Source organism: Cotesia glomerata, linkage group LG3 (genome assembly GCF_020080835.1).
Source record: "Cotesia glomerata isolate CgM1 linkage group LG3, MPM_Cglom_v2.3, whole genome shotgun sequence".
In the NCBI taxonomy this organism is placed as follows: Eukaryota; Metazoa; Arthropoda; class Insecta; order Hymenoptera; family Braconidae; genus Cotesia; species Cotesia glomerata.
In genome coordinates, this window is record NC_058160.1 from 23,541,664 (window position 1) to 23,566,950 (window position 25,287).

The 25,287-nt window shown below is 35.7% G+C and overlaps 2 protein-coding genes across 2 annotated transcripts; both read left to right on the forward strand.

Annotated features, from left to right (window-relative positions):
- Positions 1-22,222: 22,222 nt before the first annotated feature.
- LOC123261457 lies at positions 22,223-23,578 on the forward strand. The gene has a single exon (XM_044723049.1). It carries the CDS (start codon positions 22,223-22,225, stop codon positions 23,576-23,578), a length of 1,356 nt encoding a protein of 451 aa, XP_044578984.1.
- A 372-nt stretch (positions 23,579-23,950) lies between these two features.
- LOC123261458 lies at positions 23,951-25,285 on the forward strand. The gene has a single exon (XM_044723050.1). It carries the CDS (start codon positions 23,951-23,953, stop codon positions 25,283-25,285), a length of 1,335 nt encoding a protein of 444 aa, XP_044578985.1.
- Positions 25,286-25,287: the final 2 nt, after the last annotated feature.

Consider the following 25,287-nt stretch of genomic DNA (forward strand, 5'->3'; position numbering starts at 1 on the left):
TTATCGACAATTTAATTAATTTTTACAAATTTTATTCATTAATATTATTGGAATATAACAACGATATACACAGTATCGGAGATGCGTACCAAGTTACCTAGAATCTAGTAACTCGGTCAGTTTTATGACGCTTTTGTACCCTCAGTACATGGGTCTTACCAAAAAGAAGAGACCACGGTTAGTGTCTTTTTTACACGCTTTATATTAGCTTCACTTGTATGTCAGTTTGTATGTCAGTTTGTCAGTATGTCAGTAACTCTCCGTGGGTAATCTGCGCGCCTGCGGCCTTCCTTGGTTCTGGTAGCCGTTTCTCAGGCTCGCTCTCCGAAATCGAACTCTGATTCCCCGTATTTATAATATTTATGACATTCGTGCTGACCACTTGTGCGCATCATTGCTAACTTATATACTTGTAATTTGTATCTTCTTGTCTCAATATTTTAAATAAAGCATTCGTGCCATTCTTTGGCTTTAAATATACTCTTATAAATTAAACTAAATCATATTTGTATTGTTGAATTTCTGATAGTTATTATAATATAAATATAGAAATTATCTATTGAAAATCATTATATATTAATTATAATAATAAATATTAAACCCTTTTAATCCATGTTAAATGCGTTGGAAGTAAATTTAATTTTTTTATACTACGTCTGGCAATAAATTTATTAAAAAATTAAAAAAATTTTTCATCTTTATAAATGATAATCGATAATTATGATAAATGAGCATCATACACAGAAAAAAAATTTTTCTTAAATCAAGTATAAAATTTTGAAGAACAATATTCTTGATTTAAGGAAATTTTACTTGATTCAAGAATTTTTTGTCTTGATTCAAGACAATTCCCCCCTCAAAATTATATTCTTGGTTCAAGAATTTTTCTCTTGAATCAAGTTAATTTTTTTTCTAGTGTATAATTTTAGAAACTTGGCTATGTAAAAATACCAAAGATGTTTTAAATTAAAAATCTCATTTTATTTCCTAAAGTGGCGCAAATGTATATTAAGACTACGAAAGTTTGTTCAAGTTTGTTACATATCAGGACATATATGAACATGTCAAATTTTCTGATAGATACATGCGAAAATTTTTGTACAATTTTTAAAAGTAAGTTGAGTAATTAGAAAAGCGGCAACGAGATTGATAAAAAAATCATAAATCCAGTAAAAGAACGAATCAAAAAAGTAAACAAATATATATTGAACTCGTGTTATAATTATTGAGCTCGCAATGCACCCCTTGAATATCTCGCGGCATCATAAGACTGCAGTCGAGTTCTCGCGCCCTCCCACCGTTAATCTGATTAGACTGAAATTTTTTAAAACCGAAACGAAAGCAACGCAGACTGAGGAGAGAGAAAGAGAAAGAAGAGAAAAGGGGAAGGGGATTAAAGTAAGCATAAACATTATGATCGGGTCCAACATAAATATATCTGAAGCAGCTTTGAGGCAAGGAAAGAACGAAACAAGTAAAGAGGGAGATGAATTTTAGTCGGTGGTGTTATTGTTATTGTTAAGGCCCCAGTAGGCCGCGATGCCGATGGGAGTCGGGCTCTTGTAGTGCCGTTTTAATATAATATTATTGGCTATTGATAAATTGTCGATAATGATGGGTTTGGGACGTTATTGCGGGGGTGGGAGAGGAAAGGGAGAACCGGGTCTCTCCCGTGGGACTCTCTCGCACTCTTTCCATCTTCTTCGACGCCGAATATAATGCATCAACATAACACACACCCCAGCTCCCTGCTCATATATATCGATTCACTTTTGCCCCATGCTTATTCACTTGTTCATCCTCAAGCCAACGGCTACAGCTGAATTCTTGTTAAATTCTCTTTTCTCTCTTGTTCTGTAAGGTACCCTTCCTTCGTTTCTTCTTACCTCTAATGCACAGGATACGCTCGGTTTACAACGGACTTGCAGTGATCCTTCAGATTTTAAACAAGAGAACAGAGTAAGGTTTTATTTTATTGCTTGTACTTGGAAAATTTTCTATCGATGGAAAACGAGTTTTAAACTTGTATTGTAAGTATAAGTGTTGAATTGTCCAACCAAGATTTTAAAGTTAACAGGTGTAATAATTAATAGTGGTTTCTACTTTTTTTTCAATGATGTATTTACACGAAAAAAAAAAACATGTGTTAATAATTTTTTATTAAAAATTATGAAAATTAATATCTTGTAGTAAATAGTAAATTCTTATGATATTTTCAAATTTTATACAGCTTGGAATATATTTCTGAAATTATAAATTCTTCAAAAGTCATTTCAGATTTTTAATTTTCCAAAAATATAACCTTTCAAAATTTTAAATTTGATAAAACTTGGATTTTTAATACTTACCCTTTTAAAAAATAATTTGATATCTTTTTGAAAAATTCCTTAACATATTTTTACAAAAAAAAATTACCTTTCAAAATTGTATGGCATAAACCAATCAAACACAGTAAAAAATTTTGTTTCATTGCGTAAAAAAATTGTGTGTTAAAAATTAGTATGTTAAATATTTAACATTTTTTTGTATTGATTTAACAGAATAAGTGTTAAATTTACACATAAAAGTGTTAAATATTTAAGACAAACATTTTAACACTAAATTTTTTGACGTAATGACGCAAAATTTTTTACTGTATACTTTCCCCTAAAATTCATAATTTAAAATTTTTTTTTACTCTAAAAATTGATTTTAGAAATATGTCATTTTTAATTAAAAAAAAATTTTCTTCTACCTATTAAAAAAAAAGTTTAAAATCTTCCAACAATTTTAAATATAGACCATTGAATATTCTCACGCAATAATTTTAAAAAATCAATTTCAGACAAAAGTAAGATTACTCTTTTTTAAGCGGTGAATTAAACATCAAAAGAATAAAGACTACAGAAAGATCCAAATTGGACTTTGTTTTTTGACTTGTTAAATTTATTACCGAATGTGAAAGCGGCCGTAACTTTATCAGCACCCTCGCCAATACAAAGTCAATTAATAAAACGGAATCGAGACGATAACGATGAAGATGAAAGCAACATAAGACAATAAGAGAAGGGGTGGGAGATAAGAGCAAAGAGCAAAGAGTATGAGTTGAAGGTGTATATAAACAACGAGTAAAGAAGCTTTATATCTGGTTGGGTTAATTTACAAGAGCGATCGCGATCACGGAGATAAAAGGACGTTGGGATATAATTTAGTGGTAGTCCCCGGTCTACGATCTCCAATCAACCACTTAGCCGACGATGTATTTACGAGGTGTTCTGTAATTTTCTCTAATTCGACGCGCGACTCACGCTTCGTCTTTCTCTGTAGCCAAACGCTAGTTGCAAAGAATAAACGTTTATCCGACGATATGTGTAATATATCATAATATATAATAATCCAGGCAACGTTGTGTGGGTCAGTCGTACGCCACCTGAAGGTCCAGGCACACTTATGCTAATCTCCTCGTGCCTACGTTTTAATCCTCATTTATCATTTATCATAACTCATAACTAATAATCACACACATCAATAATCTCTAACGTCTAATGTCTAATGATAATGATTATTATAATTAATTTTAAAAATGATAATAATAACAGTGCATTATTATTTTTTATAAAACTTAAACTCGTATCGGATTATTCCAGATCTGCACGTTGTTAGCCTGTTTTCATTTTACACCGTCTCATATCCTCGCGCCTTTAGTTAAGTCCGAGAGATTAAAAAGTTAATGGGGGGCGTGCTGTGGGGGCGTGCAAGTGTACGTGGTGCTGGAATTTATGTCTGCACCACTGGAGATATTAGTTTCGGGCGAATGCCAATACTTTATTATTGCACTTTTTTTTATATTTTTTTTTATATTCCATATTTCAAATGCGTTCTCATATAAACTATGTATAAGTATCTTGTGTTATATTGTACGAATACACATACATATACATTGATAAAAATATCATTTGATTCAAGAGAAAATATCTTGATCCAAGAAAATCATTTTGAAGAATTTCACTGTTTTTAATGAAGTAGAACAATTTTTTAATTAAGGAATTATTTTTGAGTGACTAAAATTTCAATTGATTCAAACATTTTTCTGTCAGTGTTAAAATTGATAAACATATTAACTAAATTCAAGAGAAAAGATCTTGAACTAAATAAAAAAATTCTTTAATCAAATAAAATTTATTTAAACGAGGAACTTTTTAGTTCAAAAATTTTCAGCTTTATTTAAAACAATCACACTCTTTAAAATTACATTATTAGTGTAAAATTTTGTATGCTTTATATCAGTGTAAAAATATAAAAACAAAAACATTGAAGTTGAAATCTTTAAGTTTGGAATTAAATATTTGGATTTTTTGAAAGTAAAAATAAAAATTGCTAAGTTTAGTTGACATGGAACATATCAACATCTGATACGAGATGCAATTTTAAACCTGCTTGTAAAACAATTCTCATAGTTCAATAAGGTTTGGTCTATAGAGTAGGTGTATAATTATTGAATAGATACCCCGATACCCTTGAAATTAAAAACAGTTTGGATCCGATGGAATTTAGATTTTTTCAGCCACAAAGCATGCAGACACTTCCGATCCCTAGACGAGCTGGTCTCTTAATCGAGGTAATAAAAAGATTGGTCTTATTTTTCAGTGATGGTCCATCATCCGTAGACTCTTTTTCTCATGTATGTATAGAGTATCCAGAAAGCTATTAATTTCGTGGCACGTCGATTATTACAGTTTTCTCGTTCATTTTATTATATTATTTTTTTTTTTCGGAATTTAATTGCCGATAATTTATATGAGAAATATTAGATTCGTGCGAAAGTGTATTAATACGAGAGAAAAGAGAGAAAGAAGATGATCATAATTCTGGTCATGTGTGGATACGCAAGATGATGTCGATGCTGTCGATGGGATAGAAAGAAAGAGAGAGAAAAGGAGAGTGGAACGTACGGGGGAGGATCTTGAGGATCTTAGTCCGATGATCGTTGCGGGATGGATCGAAGAAGAACCGAGGGCTGTAATTATAGCCAAATATGAAAAGCAAGCCGTAAGATTAATTTTTGTTCGCGAGATTGATGCCGGGATCGAAGGGTATCGAGGAATAATATAATAAAATACAAAATACAACGTACGGGGATAAACGAATATGAACAAGAGTTTACTCGAGAGCATGAAAACCAAGACTCGAGCCCGAGTCCAAGCCAAGACTTTTGTGCATCGATGAGAGAATTCAGTTTGCTGAAGCTGATGCTGATGCTTGATGCTCAAGGGGAAGAATGGGGGACAACGTCGGGTTCAAGATCGATTCCGCCTACCTTAACGAGATTCCATCCTTCCGTCACTCAAATTAACAATAATAATATGCCAATAATGCCAAATTACGGTGCAACGCAGACCGCCTTTAGGCATTTCTACCACCACACCACTGTACACGGTATCTACCCTCTTATGCTTGTGTCGATGTCGATAAAATAATATAATAAAAACAATGTATTCGCACTTTGAATTTTTTTTTGTATATTCTTGTTCTTACACTGATAGAAAAATTTTTTGGATCTAATAATTTAGAACATTTGTTGATATTGAGAAAATTATTTTGTAGCAAACATATGAATGAAAAATAATCATTGATAATTACCAATTTTTTCTTTAATTTGACTGCCACATTTTAAATCCCAGTAACTTATACTTCTTAAATTTTTTCAAATTATATAGCTTTATAAAAACAATTTTATAATCTAAATTGTCAAAAAATTAAAAAATTAAATTTTATATTAATGAAAAAATTATAAAGAAAAAAAATTTTTTACTTAAAATATTAAAAAATACCACCATAATAAAAAAAAGTCAAAATTTTACAGTTATTATGTTATAAAAGAGCAGCCGAATTCATTAAATTCCAAAAATTGTTTTTTTTTTTATTCTCCCACGTGGGGTTGTTTGAATTCGCTTTATAGTAATTTTTTCTCAAGACAGCTCGGATCTTGATTTTCACTATCGGTAAAATTTGAATAATCTAGCCGTGAAAAATTTTGAGAATCATGACTTCGATCAATAACTAAAATTTTTTAAATCTAATAAAAGCTTATATTTTTAACTTTTTTTTCAAATCATCATATTAATTTATGAGACACTTACACTGATGAAAAAACTAACTTGATTTAAGAGAAAAAATTTCGAACCAAAAAAAAATTTTAAGTATACATTTTCGTAAATCAAATTGAAAATTTCGTGAACAAAGAAACTCTTAAAAATAAATTTCTAAATGCACGATTTTGTTTTTGTTATATAAAGTTAATTTTTTTTTCAATGTGAGATCAAATTCTATGACTCCATAAATTTTTTGCAATGAAACTTTAAGCCTACTGTAAATTCAAGATAAATAAAGAAAATAACCGCCAGGAATGATGCTTTCATTTAATCGAATCAAGTATTATATTCAATTATTTGTTTTCATAAAATTAATTGTTGTTACTATAAAAATAATAATTCTTGCAAAATATTATTGGATATATTTAATTAAGTTAAATTTATAAAATTTGCACGCTATGCTTTTCTAAAAAAATCTTTCAATATCACAACAATCATAAATACTTCTTCTTTAATTAGATTTTTTTACACGGAAAGATTAATACCCGACTGGTTCGTGTTCTGCACCAGACTCAGTCGTGTGCGGGTTACTTTGCACGGATTCTGGTGCATCAACCGACTGAGTCGTGTGCGCACCAGAGTGAGTCGTGTGCGGACCAGACTGAGTGGTGTGCACACACGACTCAGTCGTGTTCTGCACCAGACTCAGTCGAGTGATGCACCAGAATCCGTGCAAAGTAACCCGCACACTACTGAGTCTGGTGCAGAACACGAACCAGTCGGGTTTTAATCTTTCCGTGTAGCGACCCCAAGGAAGCGTTACGTCTGAGTGACGACAGCAAATAAAAAAACGTTAAAATTTATCTGAAAATAAAAGCAACTTTGATAATTAAATTGGAGAATCGGTTGCTGAGATCACGATACGATAATGCACATGTTCGTGTTACTTTGTTACAGGTATTATACACATATCCAATCCCAATCCCAATCCAATCTGTGTGTCACAATTCCAAGAAATAAAAGTTCTAACCAATTAAATCCTCGGGACAACAAAAAATCTACCTAACTGTGTATAAATATAGTGTGAGAGGAGTGAGGAGTTGTAGAGTTTGTCGAGAGAAACAAAAAGAAAAAAAAATAAAAAAGAGAAAGAGAGAGGAAAGTCTCAGGTGCAAGCATGGATAAATTTTTTTGAATTTTCGAAGAGTGAGTTTGTGGGACTATCCGTACTATCGCGAATCTCCGGGCAAGTTCAACGCGGATTTATTTGGCAAAAAGTTGTATTCTCTCTCATTCTTCCTCTTTTTTTTGTTGGTCTTCTTTGTTGTTATACTCCTTCTCGCGATTAAACAGCGTACAGAATAAAATGAAATAAAATAAACAGGATTAATGAATAAAAGAAGGAATTATAGGAGGCGCAGCAGCTCACCTCTGCGCGCCAATGAGCCAGAGAAACTAAGGATCCGCGTGCCGATTTGCCAGGCGATTGCCCGTGTCTTGCCTTTTCTTAATTATTCCTTTTCGCTTTTATTTTATTCTTATTCTTATAGTTTACCCTCACTCGCTCCTTCCCTCTTCTCTGGCAGCGTCTTCTTCGGTAAGTTATTTTTTTTGTTGATTATTTTTCCGAGAGCGGTACGCTAAAATACTTATTCAACCGATGAGACCGAGGGCTTATTAGGCGCGGTAATTAACTGCGAGTTCTCCTTACTCTCCGCGAGTAAGACCAAGTATTATTCCCTGGGTTCAACAATTGAAGACTAAGAAAGAAGAAATCAGTTATCAAGATTATTGTTGATTGTAATGTATTCGACGAATTTGATTTTTAAACTGTTAATTAATTAGAAACCGAGGAAGGAAAAGGGGGAGGGGTGAAACAAATGACGGGAAATGATAAGATATGATTTTTTGACTATTTTAATACGTAAAATTGATTAATAATTAATAACTGTTATTTTTAGTAAAATATACTCACATTTGGACGTATCAATTACAGAATAATCTTATCGTATGAATATAATGTATGAACTAATTCAAAATAAGAAATATTTTATGTGTCAGTTAAATATTTTTGTTATTAAAAAAATGTAATAAATTGATAATTATAAAAAATATCAAATGAATGTACGAATAGAAAAAAAAGTTTAATCAAAAAGATCATTTTTGAACCAAATAAATAATTTTGAAGAATTAAATTTTAGGGATTGAAATTTTTGCTCGAACAAAATTAATTTTTCTTATCAGTATAATTTTTCGCATTAAATTATATGAATTAAAAAAAAAATTTTAACTTTTATACTTTGCATTTGTTTCCAAAACTAAATTAACTTTTTTATAAAAAAATAAAAAAAATACTTGAATCAAATTTTTTAGGAAGACATAAATCGATTTGAAGCAAAGAAAATTTTCTTGGTTTGAGAGGATTTTACATCAGTCTAAATATAGATTTCGATCTCCGTCATATTTTCTTCAGTTAAGAAAATTGTTTTTTCAAAGAGAAATTATTTTTTGCATAATTTTTACCAGATTAAGATTTGTGAGAAAAAGTCTTTAAAAAATTTGTAACAAAAATTTTCATTAGTGGATTAATTTTTCAACAAATTTAGATTTAAAAATTTTTTTCGCATTAATTTTTACGTTCTAATTTATGTTCACTCATTGATAATTCAAAAAAGATAAATTATCAAAAATTTTATTGTTAATTTCACCAAAAAATGTTTCCTTCTTCAAAATGTTCAAGAAAATTAATATAGTATTAATGTAAATAAATAAAGAGAAAAACGAGGAAAAGGAAGAAGATTTCTAAAGTTTTTAAGTAAGCAAGCAGGTAGAAATTAAAAGTTATTGGTGGACTGAAAAAAGGCTGGAATTCGGTAAACTGCGATAGAGAATGAATGGATGTGAATGAATAAATAACTGGAATTCTCTCGGAAGAAAAAATGATCAAGTTACGGGTGTTATAAATTATTTAGATAGGAGATTTAATTGATTTGTAGGTGAAGGTGAAGAGAGTGGAGGGTGCTCCAGTTGCTGGATCCCACCCACGGAAGGTAAATAAAATGAGTCCGGTGTGTAGTGTGGAGATTTCTGGAAGACAACTCTCTGCTAGGTTTCCGAGAGAGAGAAAGAAAGCCAAAGGTGAGTCCGACGTCTCAATAAATAAGGTGTTAATTAAATGGGGATTTTGGTGAATTTATTCCCGTGGCTCTGGACGGTTGTGTCCGTAAATAAGCCGATATTTATAGCCCTTGGCGCGTGCATGCCTTTTAACCGAAGAGCGAACAAAACTACGCGATATTTTATATATGTGCTGATGGTACGTGACTTGACCTGTGATATATCCCATAGTTGAGATCGAGAGCCCTAGTAGTTTATTTGATCCTTTCCATTTTTTACTCGAGCTTTAAGTATTTACTTTTTTGGAATTTTAATAAACAACGTCTCTATAAAAAATAACAAAATAATTCATGCCTTTACCCAAGAAAAAATTTTCATATAGCTTTATGTACTCTGACCTGGTCATGCATGACCATGTGCGTGGAAATAAAAAAATAAGTATTTATATATTTGCAATTTTTTATTTTCTTTAGAAGTTTGTTGTAAATTCACATGTCGTTTTAGTTGAAAATAGAGCCTATTTTTTTTTTTTTAATAGACTTTGATGAGAATATAGCTTCAAAGTATAAAAAATTTAAAGTTTAATTTGAATAGTTTTATCTAAAAATAATTAGAAAAAAATTGAGCACCAAGCCATTAAATTAATAGCATGTCATTACTATCAGCCAATATCAAAACACCAAAACTGATAAGTTATCTCTGATAACAGTAATAAAAGCCAATTTTAAGATAAAAATTGAGTCAAGTAATTGATTAAACCAATAATTAATAATAGATAAACTTCTTGGAAAATTTAGAAAAAAATTAGGAAAACGGTTGACCCTAAAAGCCATCCCTGCAACTTCCCGCCAATTCTATACCTAAACGCTTGAAATTGCACTTATGACGTTTTTGGGCCCTTCGAGCTCATAAATACAATTTGTGTATTATTTTGAGCTCTTCGAGCTCAAAAGTTTGATAAAACACTATTTTTTGAATTTTCAAATCGCAATCTTTTGAATGAATGAACCGATTTTCTCGCGATTGGTGGCATTCGACGCAGTTTTTTAAGTTTCACGAAGAATCTTCAAGTTTAAATTGATAGAGCGAAAAATTTCGGAGTAATTCCGAAAAAACACGTTTTTCGGTTTTCTTTCGTCAACGATAACTCACGAACGAATCAGCCGATTTTGACCGGACTGGCAACGATCGACGTGGTTTTTTAATGTTAAGAGCTGATTAGTTTTTGGAATTGATCGGTAAAGCCGTTTAAAAGTTATTCCAAAAAGACCACTTGAAAAAATTTTTTTTTGTAGTTTTTTTGCGGTTTCTCAAAATCTACTGGTCCGAGTCGTTCCAAAGTATATTCAAAATCTAAGTTCAGTCAAGCCCTTTCGAATGGCATGAACCGCGATCAAATCGGTCAAGCCGTTCAAAAGTTATGAGAGGTTTACATACATCCACACACACACACACACACACCATCGTGGGAATAGTCAGGGAAGCTTTCTAGGACCTCGAAACGTCGAAATTCGATGAAAACTCGATTTTCGTAAAACGGGGTGAAAACAATAACTTCCCGATTTTTGAAAATCTTCGATTTTCTTAGCGGGAAGTTAAAAATCATTGTTTTGATTATAAGGTAAAAGACTCCATTAGTGGCATCTTTAACCCTTATTAGTGGCATTTTTTCTTTCAATGAAAAAATGTTCTATTTGGAATAAAAATTAAAAATTTTTTCAATCTAAAGGTCTTAAAGATTAGAAATAATATATTCACTATTGAAATTACTGATTTCATTAATTGAATAAGTACCAAAATCAAAGAAAGTGTCAGTAATAGGGTCTCCACCGCTAATAGGGTCTTTAACCCCATGAGAATTATTTATTTCATATTATATATCATTATTTGATAATTCCTTGCTTAAATAAATCATTTCAAAAAAATGATTTTTGTTTTAGAAATTGAAACTTCAAACTTAACTCTCTGGTAAGGTGAAGATTTAGCGAACATACGCCTTCTGTTGGAAATTTTCGACACTAAATTTTGTTGAAAAATTATATTTATACATATATGATCACATCAAGCCATATATGAACATACTAGACCATATCAGGACATATATGGGCATATTGGAACATATCCATATGTGGAAATATGTGACCATATAAGAAAATTTTTTCACAGGCTCACAAAGACAATGATCAAACAAATTTTTACTGACATATCAAATGATAGACGATCGATAATTCCCATGCACAAAATTGACCGTGCAAAACTCAGTTACTTTCGTCCCACAATACAAGGAAAGAGGATTCAGCTGCCATTCACCATCTTTTTTCATCGTGCATGCGTCCTATATCCTATATCAATCCGCGTAAAGTAACAAGTAACAAGTAACCGAACCAACAACAACTTAAACGAAAATGGATGAACGGTTGTCGTCCACCACAACTACCAATACCAAAACATAAAATTTTATTTGCAAACATGTACTTGATACACACAACACACAGCACACAAGGAAAGAAGAAATAACGGGTGATGAAGATGGAGATGGTATAATATTATAGCATGCATAGCCGACAAGTCTTGATCTCAACTTCAACGTTCCCTTTGTCTTCTTCTACCATACGTATGTATAATAATGTATAAGTATGTAGACATATATTAAACAAGAAGGATTCCTTACACCTGCTTTGCCAGCTACCTTACACGCGTCCAAACACTCCCTCAATAAGTTTCTCTCTCTCTCTTTTATTTATAATTTACAATAACAAAAATACTATGCACTCTTTCGTTAAATGTTGTCTCGTTGAATATGCATTTGACTTATCATTTAGTTATACATTACTGATGGAAGTTTGTTCAGGAAATTGCATTGAGAGTCTCGCATCATAAAAAATAATTGCCGACAATTCGTTTTATTGTTGCGTTAATTTTAATATTTTGTTGTTTTTTTATGTACCAAAGAAGGGGTGTGGTATAATTTAATTCAATTTATATTACATATTTATGACATAAATATATTATAATCGTTTTATTTTACCTCATTCGCCGTGTTTTCTCCTCGATTCAATTTAATTTTAAGAATTACATACAAAGCTTTACACGAGTGCATGCATCACGATATTATAAACAGCGTTAAGTAACTTGGGATTTGCTTTATTTCGACTTGAGTTTATTAATTCAATTAATTAATCCAACACTTGCGGTGATAAAATATGTAAGCAGTAACATAAAGGTGTTTGTTATTTTAATTGTAAGTGGAAAAGTTAAACTTGAGTTAAACATAATATGAGTAGGGTCATGTGGGGCAAGAGTGCGCAGTGGGTAAGAATACGCAAACCCATTCATTTGAGTCCCAAATACATGGGATTGCGCACTCTTACCCGCTGCGCACATTTGCCCCACATGACTCTAAGTATTTTGAAGACTTAGACTCGAGGGCTCTTGAAGAAGAGGTAGAGGCGCTAAGGTGGATGTTTATGAGGGTCATAATATTTACCATCGCAACAACAACAATAACTATTCATAATAAGTGAAGATGATCTGGCAACAATGACTCGAGTATTGACGTACGTTGTCTAGACGTTTTTTTCGGCTCAAGGGTTTTAATGACGGGATGTTTAGTGTCTTATAGAGATCGGGAGCTATCGGTGTAAGAAGTAGTGCAAGAAGTTGTAGAAGAAAAGAGATCACCCGGCACGTACAAACGTCGACAAAACCTCGTGAATTACACCTGCACAGCTGCCCGAAACGCCCGGCAGGTGAATCTCGATTCGCTCACCTGAGCCACTGGTCTCTCGTGTCTTTCTCTCTCGGTATGATTATCGGCGACGTCTTCTTCCCGTCGGGGTACCAGGGAAAAGTCTCTTCCCCCAAGCAGGTGATATCAATCGTAAATATTAACCCCTAGAAGTTGATACTTTGATCGTTGTTTAAACATACTTCTTTTAGCAATGATAATTATTGGTTTTTAGTGTTTCGATGAACAAGTTGAAGAAAATCGGTGAAATAGAATGGTTCGGACCCTTGAAGAAGAAGAAAGATCAATGGGTAAAAAATTTTTCTATTCTTATACACTGATAATAAAATTTAAAATTTGCACCACAAATGATGTAAAAATCCGATTGTACGATTAGCGTTAGTTTTGGATTGAGGTGATACAAATATTGTATCACCGTGATGTAGATTTTATATCACAACTAGGAATTCAAATTGCACGCGTACGCGCGCGCTTTAATCCTAACCAATAAGGAATCAGTAACCATTCTTTCGAGATTTTCAATACTAAACTAACTTCAGTTCAATCATCAATTTTATATTATAGGATAGGACAGTAATAGTATATTACACACCTGTGGCAAGAAAATGAGAAATGTCTCAGAACACATATATGTTGCCCGAGGCGAAGCCGAGGTCGACATATATGTGATCTGAGATATTTATTATTTTGCTGCCATAGGTTTGTATACTATTTTTCTGCCCTCCAGGCGGAAAGTGGCAACTTTCGGCCCGCTGCGCTAAACGAAATTGCCGCTTTCCGCCTCTGTCGGACAGAAAAATAGTATACAAACCTATGGCAGCAAAATAATAAATATCTCAGATCACATATATGTCGACCTCGGCTTCGCCTCGGGCAACATATATGTGTTCTGAGACATTTCTCATTTTCTTGCCACAGGTGTGTAATATACTATTTCTTACTACGCCGGTCGAAAGTACGGGGTTCCCGCTGCGATTTCACGGCAGAAAGCCTCAGTTTTATGCCGTGATCAAGTCGCGCATGCGCCCTACGACGGGGAGTCGAAATAATGTATTCATGCACTGACAACGAGACACGAGGCGGCAGAAAGTCCGAAAGTCGGTAGTCGCGCTCACTCTATTACTTATGTTTATAAGCCTAACCTTACTTGTGATTGTTATGAATGTATCTGTCTTGTTATGTGTCGATGATTGTAGGTTGAAACTAAGTTAATTAGAGAAAATAAATATTTATTTTAATGAAATGAAACTTATTAAATATTTAAATTACAAAAAAAAAAACGAGAAATATTTTTTATTCTGATAGACATTTTCAAATAAATAAATTCATTATTGAACAAATAATTATTTAAAAAAATGCACAAACAGATTTTTTTCTTAATTTTTTTTCCATGCATTTTACGATTATTATTTCATTTTTTTGTTTTTTTCTATTCTTAAAATCGGAGTTAATTTATAATATATTTATAACTTTAAATTTATTAAATTAAATTAAGATCTTTTCTCAAAAGAAAGTAGTAATATGATAGATTATAAATTAATATCTTTATTGACAAGTGTATTTGATGCCTGCCCCCCCCCCCCCGACAAGCAGCACTCGCTTCGCTCGTGCCGCAAATGTCGGGGGCAGGCATCAATTTTTTTTCAAAGCAATTTTTTGCGTACTTTCGACCGGATAGCAAGAAAACTAGTATACACTACACAGGCAGAAAGTTGAGATTCCCGCACTGCGCGCCATGATGCCCGAGGCGAAGCCTTGTAGTGTAATATACTATTTCGTCATTGTATAAAGAGTAAAAATTTTTGTGTAGAATATTACACTCTAGTGTGTAGAATTTCACATTCTCATGTGTTGATTTAACACACTAGAATGTTGAATTAACATTAGTTTGTATAAAAACAGTCAGTAACACAAATATTTGTGTTAAATTTGACGAAAATTTTTTTACTGTGTAGGATGGAGTAAATTATGCGTGCCCTACACGCATGCGCCTGAATATTGTATAGGTTATATTTGTTGTTGATGATTCGTTTTGTATCTATTTTTTTATTTATTAAGAATTTGCTATAAAAAAACGTGAAAATAACATAGCCGATGATTTTGTATGTTCAATGCTAAAGGAATATTGTCTTGAAAAATTTATTTAAAGGTTTGAGGGTACGTATGTCACCGTCAAGTTAGTCCCATTTAAGATACATTAGATATAAAAATTGTATCACCGGGTGATGTAAATTTAGGTTCACTTCTCTTGACTTCACAGGTGATACAATTTTTGTATCACCTGATGATATTTTAAAGCCACTTTTTTCCGTGTAGTTAATACTCTTTTGGCATTTTACCCTGCTGTATTGATCAATATTCCCTATTACTACGTAAGTTCACAACAATAAATAAATAAAATAAAAACAAGATAATATAAAAGTAAGTAAAAGTTAATTTTAATCAATGAACAAATTGGTTTATAAGTTATAAATAAAATAACAAGTGCAAGATCGTGTTAGCATCTCGATCGGTAAATAAAAAATGTAATCGATCCAATCAGGAAACCGGATAGTAGTTAATCGGGGATATCGATTATTCCCGTCTTTGTCCCTCTTACGACCAAAGCTTTAACGCGGATAGCGGGCCAATCTTTGTAATTATAGACTCGGCGCGCGTCCCATTAGGTTCTTCACTCTGTGAAACCCATGAGAACGAGCTATTTACGTCCAGAAGAGATACGACTTGATGGATAAACCGACACACAACATTTAACCGGGCTCCAGAGCACTACCGATCTCATACATACCCTGCCCCCACTGAATCCAAGATCCACCGTGATGACCACCAGTGAGACTCGATCATCGCCTTGGCTTCTTTTCATCACTTCATTATCGACCAGAACTTTTATTTGACCTATCGTACATTCCCGACGACCGGCAAATTTTCCTTTTTTTAACCTCTTATGCTCCAAGTTATGCACAATCATGTAATCATTGATCATTGATTATTTATTATTGATAATAATTATCCATGAAAACATTTTCTGAATTGGCCATACATGGCGAATGCTCATATATGATCAGATATGACCATATCAAACCATGTATGAAAATTAAAAAATAATTTATTGTGATTTTTCTTTTTTTCTATGAATGCGTACGTCAATCAATATCATCAATTAAATAAAAATTAGTTGAGTAGTTAATTAGTCAAAACATTAATATGAGGTAAATTTCTTAAAAAACTCACAAAAACAATTTTTAATAGGCCTTATATGGACATATCAAATTATATCAGAACATATCTGGCTTCATATATGTTCATTTATGTTTTACTACAACCAATTTTTATATCAGGCCATCTATAAGCATGTAAGGAAATATAAAAAATTATATGTAAGCAAATATGACCATATCAGACCATATGTGATCATTCTAAGTTGCATCATGATATATTAAGCCCGATATGACCATATCAAGGGCATATATGAACATATAAGGTCATGTGACCTATAAAGACATATGTGACCATATCAGAAAATTATTTTTTGGTGATATATTCATGAAAATTATGAAATACTGAGATTAATAATCAGTCCATCTTTTTATTGTTTTTATCATTATTTATTGTTGCTGTTGCTAACAAGGGCAAGGTTTCTCATGCACACGATACACGATGCTCGTTACTTTTGATCTACTTAGTGAAGAAGCTCGAGAGAACAGGAAGTAACTTGTAAATTGTCGAGTCGCGACGGCAGTTTATCGCGCGAACAAGTGTGTGGGCAGAACGAAACGGAAGGTGAATACTGTGTGGTATATAGTTGCGTTGCATGGAACCAGACGATCCTTTTTCCATGTGCAGGAAGACCTGTCATGTACTTACCTGTTTACTTACATACATATAAATGTATATATGGATATTTACATGTACCATGTACGAATATCGTATACGTCTGTATATATCATCGGACATCAGACAGCAGACATCAGACGCGTGAATGGAAAAGTTTAAAAGCTCATATGCATGCTACGGGCTACGGGATATGCCCAACACACGTCTCGGCTAATCTAATTTACTTCAAACGAGATAAAGGACTCGTTCACCGTGACCGCTCGGTGTATGCATGTTAATGCTGTTTTTAATTTACAGGTTGGGGTGTGGGAAGGACGAAAATCTATTTGCTTCAACAACATTTTATAGTTGTTAACATAAACATTTATATTCATAATTCATTATAATTAAGGTGGCGCAAAAATTCTGCAAGAATTTTTTCTTGAGCTTCCTGCAAAATTATGTAAGTTTAACATGTTTTGAGTGCCCTCTCCAAAAATCAGTTTAATAGAAAAATTTTCAGGAGTTGCTCAAGACTTTTTCTTAATTTTATAGCAGCGTAACAATTATGCTACTGTATTTTGATTAGCAAAGATTTACGCGGTACCTCAGAAAATTGAAAATATTTTGAGCAACTTTGAGAGAAAAGTCTCAAAAAACGATAGTTGGTTATTTTGCATCACTCTTATAATTATATTCATCAGTATTTTCTAATAAATACCAATTTCGTATTATTGAACTTATGACAATAAAAAAAAATGTATGTTCTGATAATTATACACAATTACCAAATCACACATAATATCCACACTTAATCTGTTTCCTAATCTAAAATACGTTATTGTTAAATGTAATTGCTACTATTAATTATTAATTTGTATTTACACTCTGTTAATTTTTAATATAAAGTGTATATGAATATAATTTAAGAAAAAAAAAGGATTTAATTTATATTGAGCTATTTGGCAAAATATTTTATGGTTGATTGATGATTAAATATTAAAGTTTATTTTGAACGTTACAAATGAAGCAAGTAAAAAAATAATGACCATCGACAGAGAATGACATATAGGAAACGAGTGGGGAAATTGATAGCTTTTTTTCTTTAATGTGTTGATATAATAAATGAGCATGCAAAGAATATATCAATCAAAATAATCGAGTGCCGCCTATTCACAATTATCAGGTAGTTGCGTGGCTCATGTATGTAATCAAATAACGTGATCCTGGTAGAAAGTATCTTGAACTTGTCCGAATACTTATGATGCATGGTAGTCATCATACATGTATTATACTGTATAGTGTAAGTATACTGCTCGTAAGACAGCTATTATACTTTGAGCTATAGTACTGTCTGTTTAGATCAGACATTGGCTGCGTTCAGGTTTACTAAGTTCTGAGTAGGGCTGACTTTATCTACCAAAAAATTAATATTTAGACACACTTAAATAAATATACCTTGCATTGTTTTATTATAGATTTAAAAAAAAAAAAAAAAACAATATAGTTACTTTAAGTTGTTGCTACAAGATATGCTAAGATCTGCCAAGAACTTAGTAAACTTGAACGCGGCCATTATGCTGAAATTTCGGTGTATATAAACTATTATCAATGGTAAGTTAAAACTTATTTACCAAGGGACATATTGCTATCTTGTCATCATAGTTTTTGACATAATATTTTCAAGAATGTTCTGTACCTGACGAAACTAAAGTAAGGTTATATTATTTTTAATATTGGTTTATAACACGATGTCATAGTGTGATTTTGATCGCATTTTTATCGTTGAATTACCTTGTAGAGAATGATTGTTAAAATAATAAATAATTGTTTATAAAACAATTCGTTGTTTTTATTATTTGTTGTTTAAAATTAAAAAAAAAATAAATATCTCCGGCGGGGAATCGAACCTTTTCTTTAACTTCCCGCTAAGATAATCGAAGATTTTTAAAAAGTCCGGAAGTTATTGTTTTTATCCCGTTTTTCGAAAATCAAGTTTTCATCGGATCTCGACGTTTTTAGGTCCCAAGACGCTCCCCTGACTATTCCCGCGATGGTGTCTGTATGTCTGTGTGTGTGTATGTGTTTTTTTTTTTTTTTTTTTTTTTAAGGGGGGGGGGAATCCTTTTTACGGATTCTAGGCATAGCTGTTTGGCCTGGATATGTGGCGACTCGACGCAGTGTCATACTAAAACTCGACGCTAGCGTCCCTACCCACTAAACCCTAAACCCCTTTTCCTCTTTCCCCTAATCCCTCATGGAAACCGCCGTCAGGCATTACTTCGTGAGGGGAGGATCTAGCTACTGCTCTTTCTTCTGGTGGCTAAGGTGTTATTCTTTCCTCCTTCTAATTGGCGTCATTCGCTCTTCTTCTTTCTATGGACCGCAGGTCTGAGAGGACTCCCGTGACAAACGTGTTTGTGGCGTTCCAGGCAGCCTCTGATGACAGCATTGCTTCTACTATTGTCTCTGGTTGGATTTTCCTTTTCAGGATATTCTCTAGCTCATCTCGCTGTGGATAAAAACGTGGGCACTCAAAGAAGACATGCTCTGCATCTTCATTGACTCCTGGGCAGGACGGACACTCTGGGGAATTATCATGCTTGAAGCGGTGGAGATACGCCCGGAAACAGCCATGTCCTGATAACATCTGCGTAAGATAATAGTTGACCTCACCGTGACTCCGGTTTAGCCAAACGTTGATCCTTGATATGAGACGATGCGTCCACCTACCCTTCACTGTGGCATCCCACTGTAGTTGCCATCGACTTATGCTCTTCTGCCATTCTTCTGTTCTAAGCTCCTCAGCGCTTAGTGTGGTTGACTTCGTTCGTTGGTAAAGGATCCGTCTTTCCTCAGCTAAGACTCTGAGAGGCAAAGTTCCGGAAATGACAAACACTGCTTCCATAGATATTGTGCGGAAGGCGCTCGCTACTCTTAAGGCACTCAGACGGTAGACTGGTCCAGCCTTTCTCCATGATTCTTGCTTCTCTAGTGCGTCCGCCCAGATAGATATTCCGTAAGTGAGCATTGATGTGACTACAGATAATAGCAGTAGTCTTCTGCTCTGCTTTGAGCCTCCGACGTTTGGCATCAGTCGTGCTAAGCTAGCTACCACTGCTGATGCTTTTGCACTCACGTGTTCAACTTGCTGCTTAAAGTTGAGTCAGGCATCAAGCATCACTCCCAGATATCGGATATATGGTGGTGATGTGATTTCTTGTTCTCCGACTTTCAGCTTTATGGTCTCTATCACTTTTCTGCTGGTAATAAGCACAGCCTCAGTCTTCTGTTAAGCCAGTTGTAGATTCATTGAGTCCATCCACCGGTTAACTTTCTCAAAGGTGATACCGAACATGTGGTTTATCTCATCTAGGTGTTTAGCAACGATTACGACAGGTACATCATCTGCATATGCAACAAGCTTGACACTTCTTGGAAGAGTCAGTCTCAGTAGGCCATCATACATGACATTCCACAGAAGTGGACCCAGAACGGAACCCTGGGGTACACCTCCGGTAATATCATACTCTTTTGGACCATTCTTCGTGTCGTATCTCAGGATTCTGTCCGTGAATGTGTGTGTGTGTGTGTGGATGTAAACCTCTCATAACTTTTAAACGGCTTGACCGATTTAACCGTGGTTGGTGCCATTCAAAAGGGCTTGACTGAACTTAGATTTTGAATATACTTTGGAACGATTCAGACCGGTAGATTTTGAGAAATGTCAAAAAAACTACAAAAAAATTTTTTTCAAATGTGGTATTTTTGGAATAACTTTTAAACGGCTTTACCGATCAATTCTTAAAACTAATCAGCTCTTAACATCAAAAATCCACGTCGATTGCCGCCGGTCTGGTCTTAATCGGTTGATTCGTTCGTGAGTTATCGTTGACGAAAGAAAACCGAAAAAAGTGTTTTTTCGGAATTACTTCGAAATTTCTTGTTTTATCAAATTAAACTTGAAGATTCTTCATAAAGCTTCAAAAACTGCGTCGAATATGAAAATCGGTTTATTCATTCAAAAGTCATTATGATCTAAAAATTCAAAATAGTGTTTTATCAAACTTCTATCAAACTTTTGAACTCGAAGAGCTCAAAAGCATACTAAAGCTATTTTTTGAGCTCGGAGAGCCCAAAATAACACAAAAATTGGATTTATGAGCTCGCAGAACTCAAAAACGTCATAATTGCAATTCAAACGTTTAGGTATAGAATTTACGGGAAGTTGCAGGGATGGCCTTTAGGGTCAACCGTTTTCCTAATTTTTATTTTTTTTTGCTTAAAGTTCATTTATTAATTTTTAATGGTACATGTTTTTGAGTTCTTAGGTCAAATAAACAAAAAAGTAAACCTTATAATCGTTATAGTGGTTACTTAAGTTATAGGCTGGAGTTAAAAGCACTCGGACTTAAACAATCTTTGTGTATTAAGAATACAAAAAATTCTTGTATTATTTTAATAGTATATTAATTTTTAAGATCCTAAACAATCTCGGGTATTTTTTATAAAAAAAAATTGTTTATAAAAAAAATCGTTGTTTTTATTATTTATCGTTTGAAATAAAAAAAAAAAAAAGAAATCTCTCCGGCGGGGAATCGAACCCCGGTCTCCCGCATGACAGGCGGGGATACTAACTACTATAACTTAAGCAACACCACAAAAGTGGTGAGAAGAGTAACCCAGGGAACTACAGGCCCATAGCTGTCCTAAACACCGACTATAAAATCTTGACTGGTGTCATTACAGAGATCATCAAGCAGGGCCTCCCAGACTGGGCTATTCCACCTGAACAACTAGCCAGAGCTGGCGTCTGGGGCACAATGCATGGACTGCTTATTGATAAGGCATGCACCCAGAAAGCCAGGATGGACGGAGTGGGGCATTACACCGCATGGTTTGACTTCAGCAAGGCCTATGACTCAATAGACATTTTCCAACTGCTAAGACTGGTCGGCGCGCTTCCTATTCACGATGACATTGCCAACACATTGAAAGCAGCCATCAGAGCGTGGTCTGTAGTCATCCAGGTTGGGAAAGACAGGACTAGGCCAATCTACGTGAAGAGAGGGGTCTACCAGGGCGACACCATCAGCCCAATCCTGTTTATCCTGATCACAGCCTTCCTAATTTACCTAGTGCGGGAGGATGAGAAGGTAAACAGGACTTGCAGAGGAGAGCAACAGGTAGCAGCTTTCATGGATGACTACAAGGTCCATGCTCCATCAGAGGAGGGCATTAGATGTATTGCGGATGTCATCACCGATGGAGGGGCGGAGATTGGGCTCAGTTTAAACATCAGGAAGTGCGGAATATCTCACGGGCGTACTTGGAGGGCGAAGAAGTGCTGGACGAGGGTGAGGAGATGCTGTTCCTGCCAAGAGTCAGGGACTCGTATAAGTATCTGGGCATCCACCAGCTGGAGCGGGACCTGCCCATAAATTATAGACTGGTGGAGTCAAAGGTCACCAAGATGACTGAGAAGATCCTGGATTCTGGACTAGCTGTATCGCAAAAAGTCAAGCTGTATAACACCTGTGTCATCCCAGCTGCGACGTATGTACTTGGAAATATATATTCCCAAGAATCCAGAGCAACTTCTATGAGGAAATGCAACGACCAGGATAAGCTAGTCCGGAAGATCTTAGTTGAAAAACAGCTGAAGGGTGCCACGACGACGCGGGTATCGACCTACATTCCATCATGCAAGGGAGGCCTTGGGTTAAAGTCCATCAGATTCGAAGCCGAGCTGCTGATGGTGAAGAAAGGGGCCTACCTGAAGTCGCACCCGGAGATGGGAATGGCCAGGGAGAAGTACGAGAAACTGGCTGCCAAAGGCTGGAGAAATCCACTAACGGATGCGGAGTGGGTGATGGACACCTACGGAGTGGTAGGACCATCTGTAGAGAGAATGCCCGAAGAGGGATTTGGTGACTACTACCGCAGGTTGGCGAGGTGGGTAGCATTACAACAGGAGGACCTGCTCCTCCACTTATGGAGATCTCTGCATTACGGACGACTGGTAGTGCAGGAGGAAGCAGCGATAAAATTTCCAGCAGTCAATTCCTTCAAGATGGAGGACTGGATTGCCAGGAGAACCCTGGAAGCTGCAGAGGAGCAGGTCCATGGCCTTGGATCCATTACAGGGGCTCCATGCCGATTGGGATGCCAGAACACCGAGACTGCCTACCACGTGATAGCTGCTTGTGGGAGGCAGACTCACCCAGCCAGACACGATACAGCAGTCAGTTGGATAATAAAGACCATCCTGGAGGCAACGAAAGCCCCTGAGGACGTAAAGCTCAGGGCTTTCAAAGCGCGAGCCTCGCTTGTCACTGAGTACCTGTGGGAGGAGCGCAAAGTTGAGATCTGCGCGGGACCAAGAGTCGTGGTAGACATCAACCTGCACCACAATCGCCCGGACATGATGATCAAGCTTTCGAACCCAGCTGAGATCTTCGTGCTAGAGGTGGCAGTATCCCACCTGCAGAACATCCGGCTCCAGGAGCGCATCGACCGGGCCCGATACAACATCAATTCGACGGTCGAAATCTCCGAGAACAACCTGGAGGAGGTCACGCGGGGTGAAAACCTTGTAGATGCGCTCCAGAGAAAGCATAAGTGCCCAGCAAAGTTGGGTATCCTGGTGTTTGGAGCGCTGGGCGAGGTACTGGACACTAAGGAGCTCAAGAACAGCGCGAATATCTTAAAAAAGCTGGGAATGACTGAGAGGAAAATTGACATCATGCTCTCGAACATCGCCCTGTCCATGGCGAAGGCCAGTGCCCAAATCCTGCTACAAAGAGTGAGGACAGAACACCGGGGATGATGGATCCAGGGTAATCCAATCACCAGCGGAGATGCTGAGGATGCCAACCAGCCAAGCCACCGAGGAGATTACCCCCCCCCCCCACCCCAACCCTCTGTAGAATCTTTAGAATTTTTATTTTTGAATTTTTCTTCTAAATTCCTCTTAAATTTCTCTTTAAACTTTTCTTGCCTTAATGTGACTAGTAGTATAATTACAAAAGTTTAAATCCCCTTATACCTCCCAGAACAAACATAATTACCACAAACCTAATCTTTGTAAGAATATAGAGGTCTGAAGTGACTATGTATACTTATGATAATAATAAAGAAAATTTCTATAGTATAACTTAATCACCAGACCATCAAGGTGAAAGTCATTGACAAGACCAACATGATATTTGGATCAATGCTATCAGTTAGCCAAATGGTAACGCTCTACAACACATCGGTAATACCTGCCGCAGTTTATGTCTTGGGGAACTTGTATCCCCAGGAAAGAAGAACAACCACCCTGAAGAAGTGCCGTGATCTTGACGGGGATGTGAGGAAACTGTTTATCTCCTACAACATGAAAGGAAGAACATCTGCCAGGGTATCCACATATATTCCATCGTCTCGAGGGGGCCTCGGACTGAAGTCGATCGAACATGAGGTGGAAGTCATGTATGTAAGAAAGGCAGCGTACTTGCAATCTCACCAGGACCTCGAGAAGACGCGGGAGAGGTATAACCGGCTGATTGCTGCTGGGTGGAGAAACCCAATGGGGGATGCCAACCATGTCCTCGGCAAATACCAAGTTAACATGCGGGGAAGAAGAGTGGATGAACCAGTGAGAGACTATTGCAGGAGCTTGGCCAGAGAAATCGAACACCAACAGCTAACCTGGCTTATGAATGAATGGAAAGGGTGTAAATATGCAAGAGTTGTCGATGAGAACGCCAACATTATGGCCTGCCCCGCGTTTACATCACCATACATGGAGAGGTGGATGTTCTCATTGATACTCAATGCAGCAGAAGAGCAAGTCGCAGGACTCGGTACATATACCGGTAAAAAATGTCGTATGGGATGTGAAGTGGTGGAAACAGCGTACCACGTTGTATCGGCGTGCCTAGGACCAGAATATACAACAAGACATGACAATGCGGTTTGCTGGTTCATAAAACATATACTCTATGCAATGAAGGCTCCCAAGTTCCTATCTGACCATATCCATCTGTCAAGGTCATCGCTGGTAGCAGAATTCATGTGGGGAGAGAGGGTAGTTAAAATCAGGGCTGAGGTTCGCATCATGACTGACGTGAAACTCCATCATAACAAGCCGGACATCATGTTCATCCTCTCAAACCCAGACGAAGTCATCGTGCTGGAACTTGCAGTGTCGCACCTGCAAAATATGAGGCTGCAGGAGACAATCAAGAGAACAAGATACGCTAAGAACTCTGTGGTACCAGTCACTGGGGCTAACGTAGATGATGTTGGTCGCGACTACAACGTTGCTAACATCCTAAGAGAGATCCACAGATGCCCTGTTTACCTGGGTGTATATGTCTTCGGAGCACTGGGAGAAATCCTCAATACTGAGGCGCATATCAAGGGGCAGGCAATCTTGGGAAAGTTGGGCCTCTCAAGGAGAAGTATTGACCTGTTGATGAGGAGATGCTGCTTCGCCGTAGCCAAGGAGTCAACCAAGATCTTGATGCGGAGGCTGAACTATCGAAAATAGCT

Coding starts and splice junctions, on each gene's coding strand:
- LOC123261458 (XM_044723050.1), top strand. CDS start 23,951: ATGATATTTGGATCAATGCTATCAGTTAGCCAAATGGTAACGCTCTAC.
- LOC123261457 (XM_044723049.1), top strand. CDS start 22,223: ATGACTGAGAAGATCCTGGATTCTGGACTAGCTGTATCGCAAAAAGTC.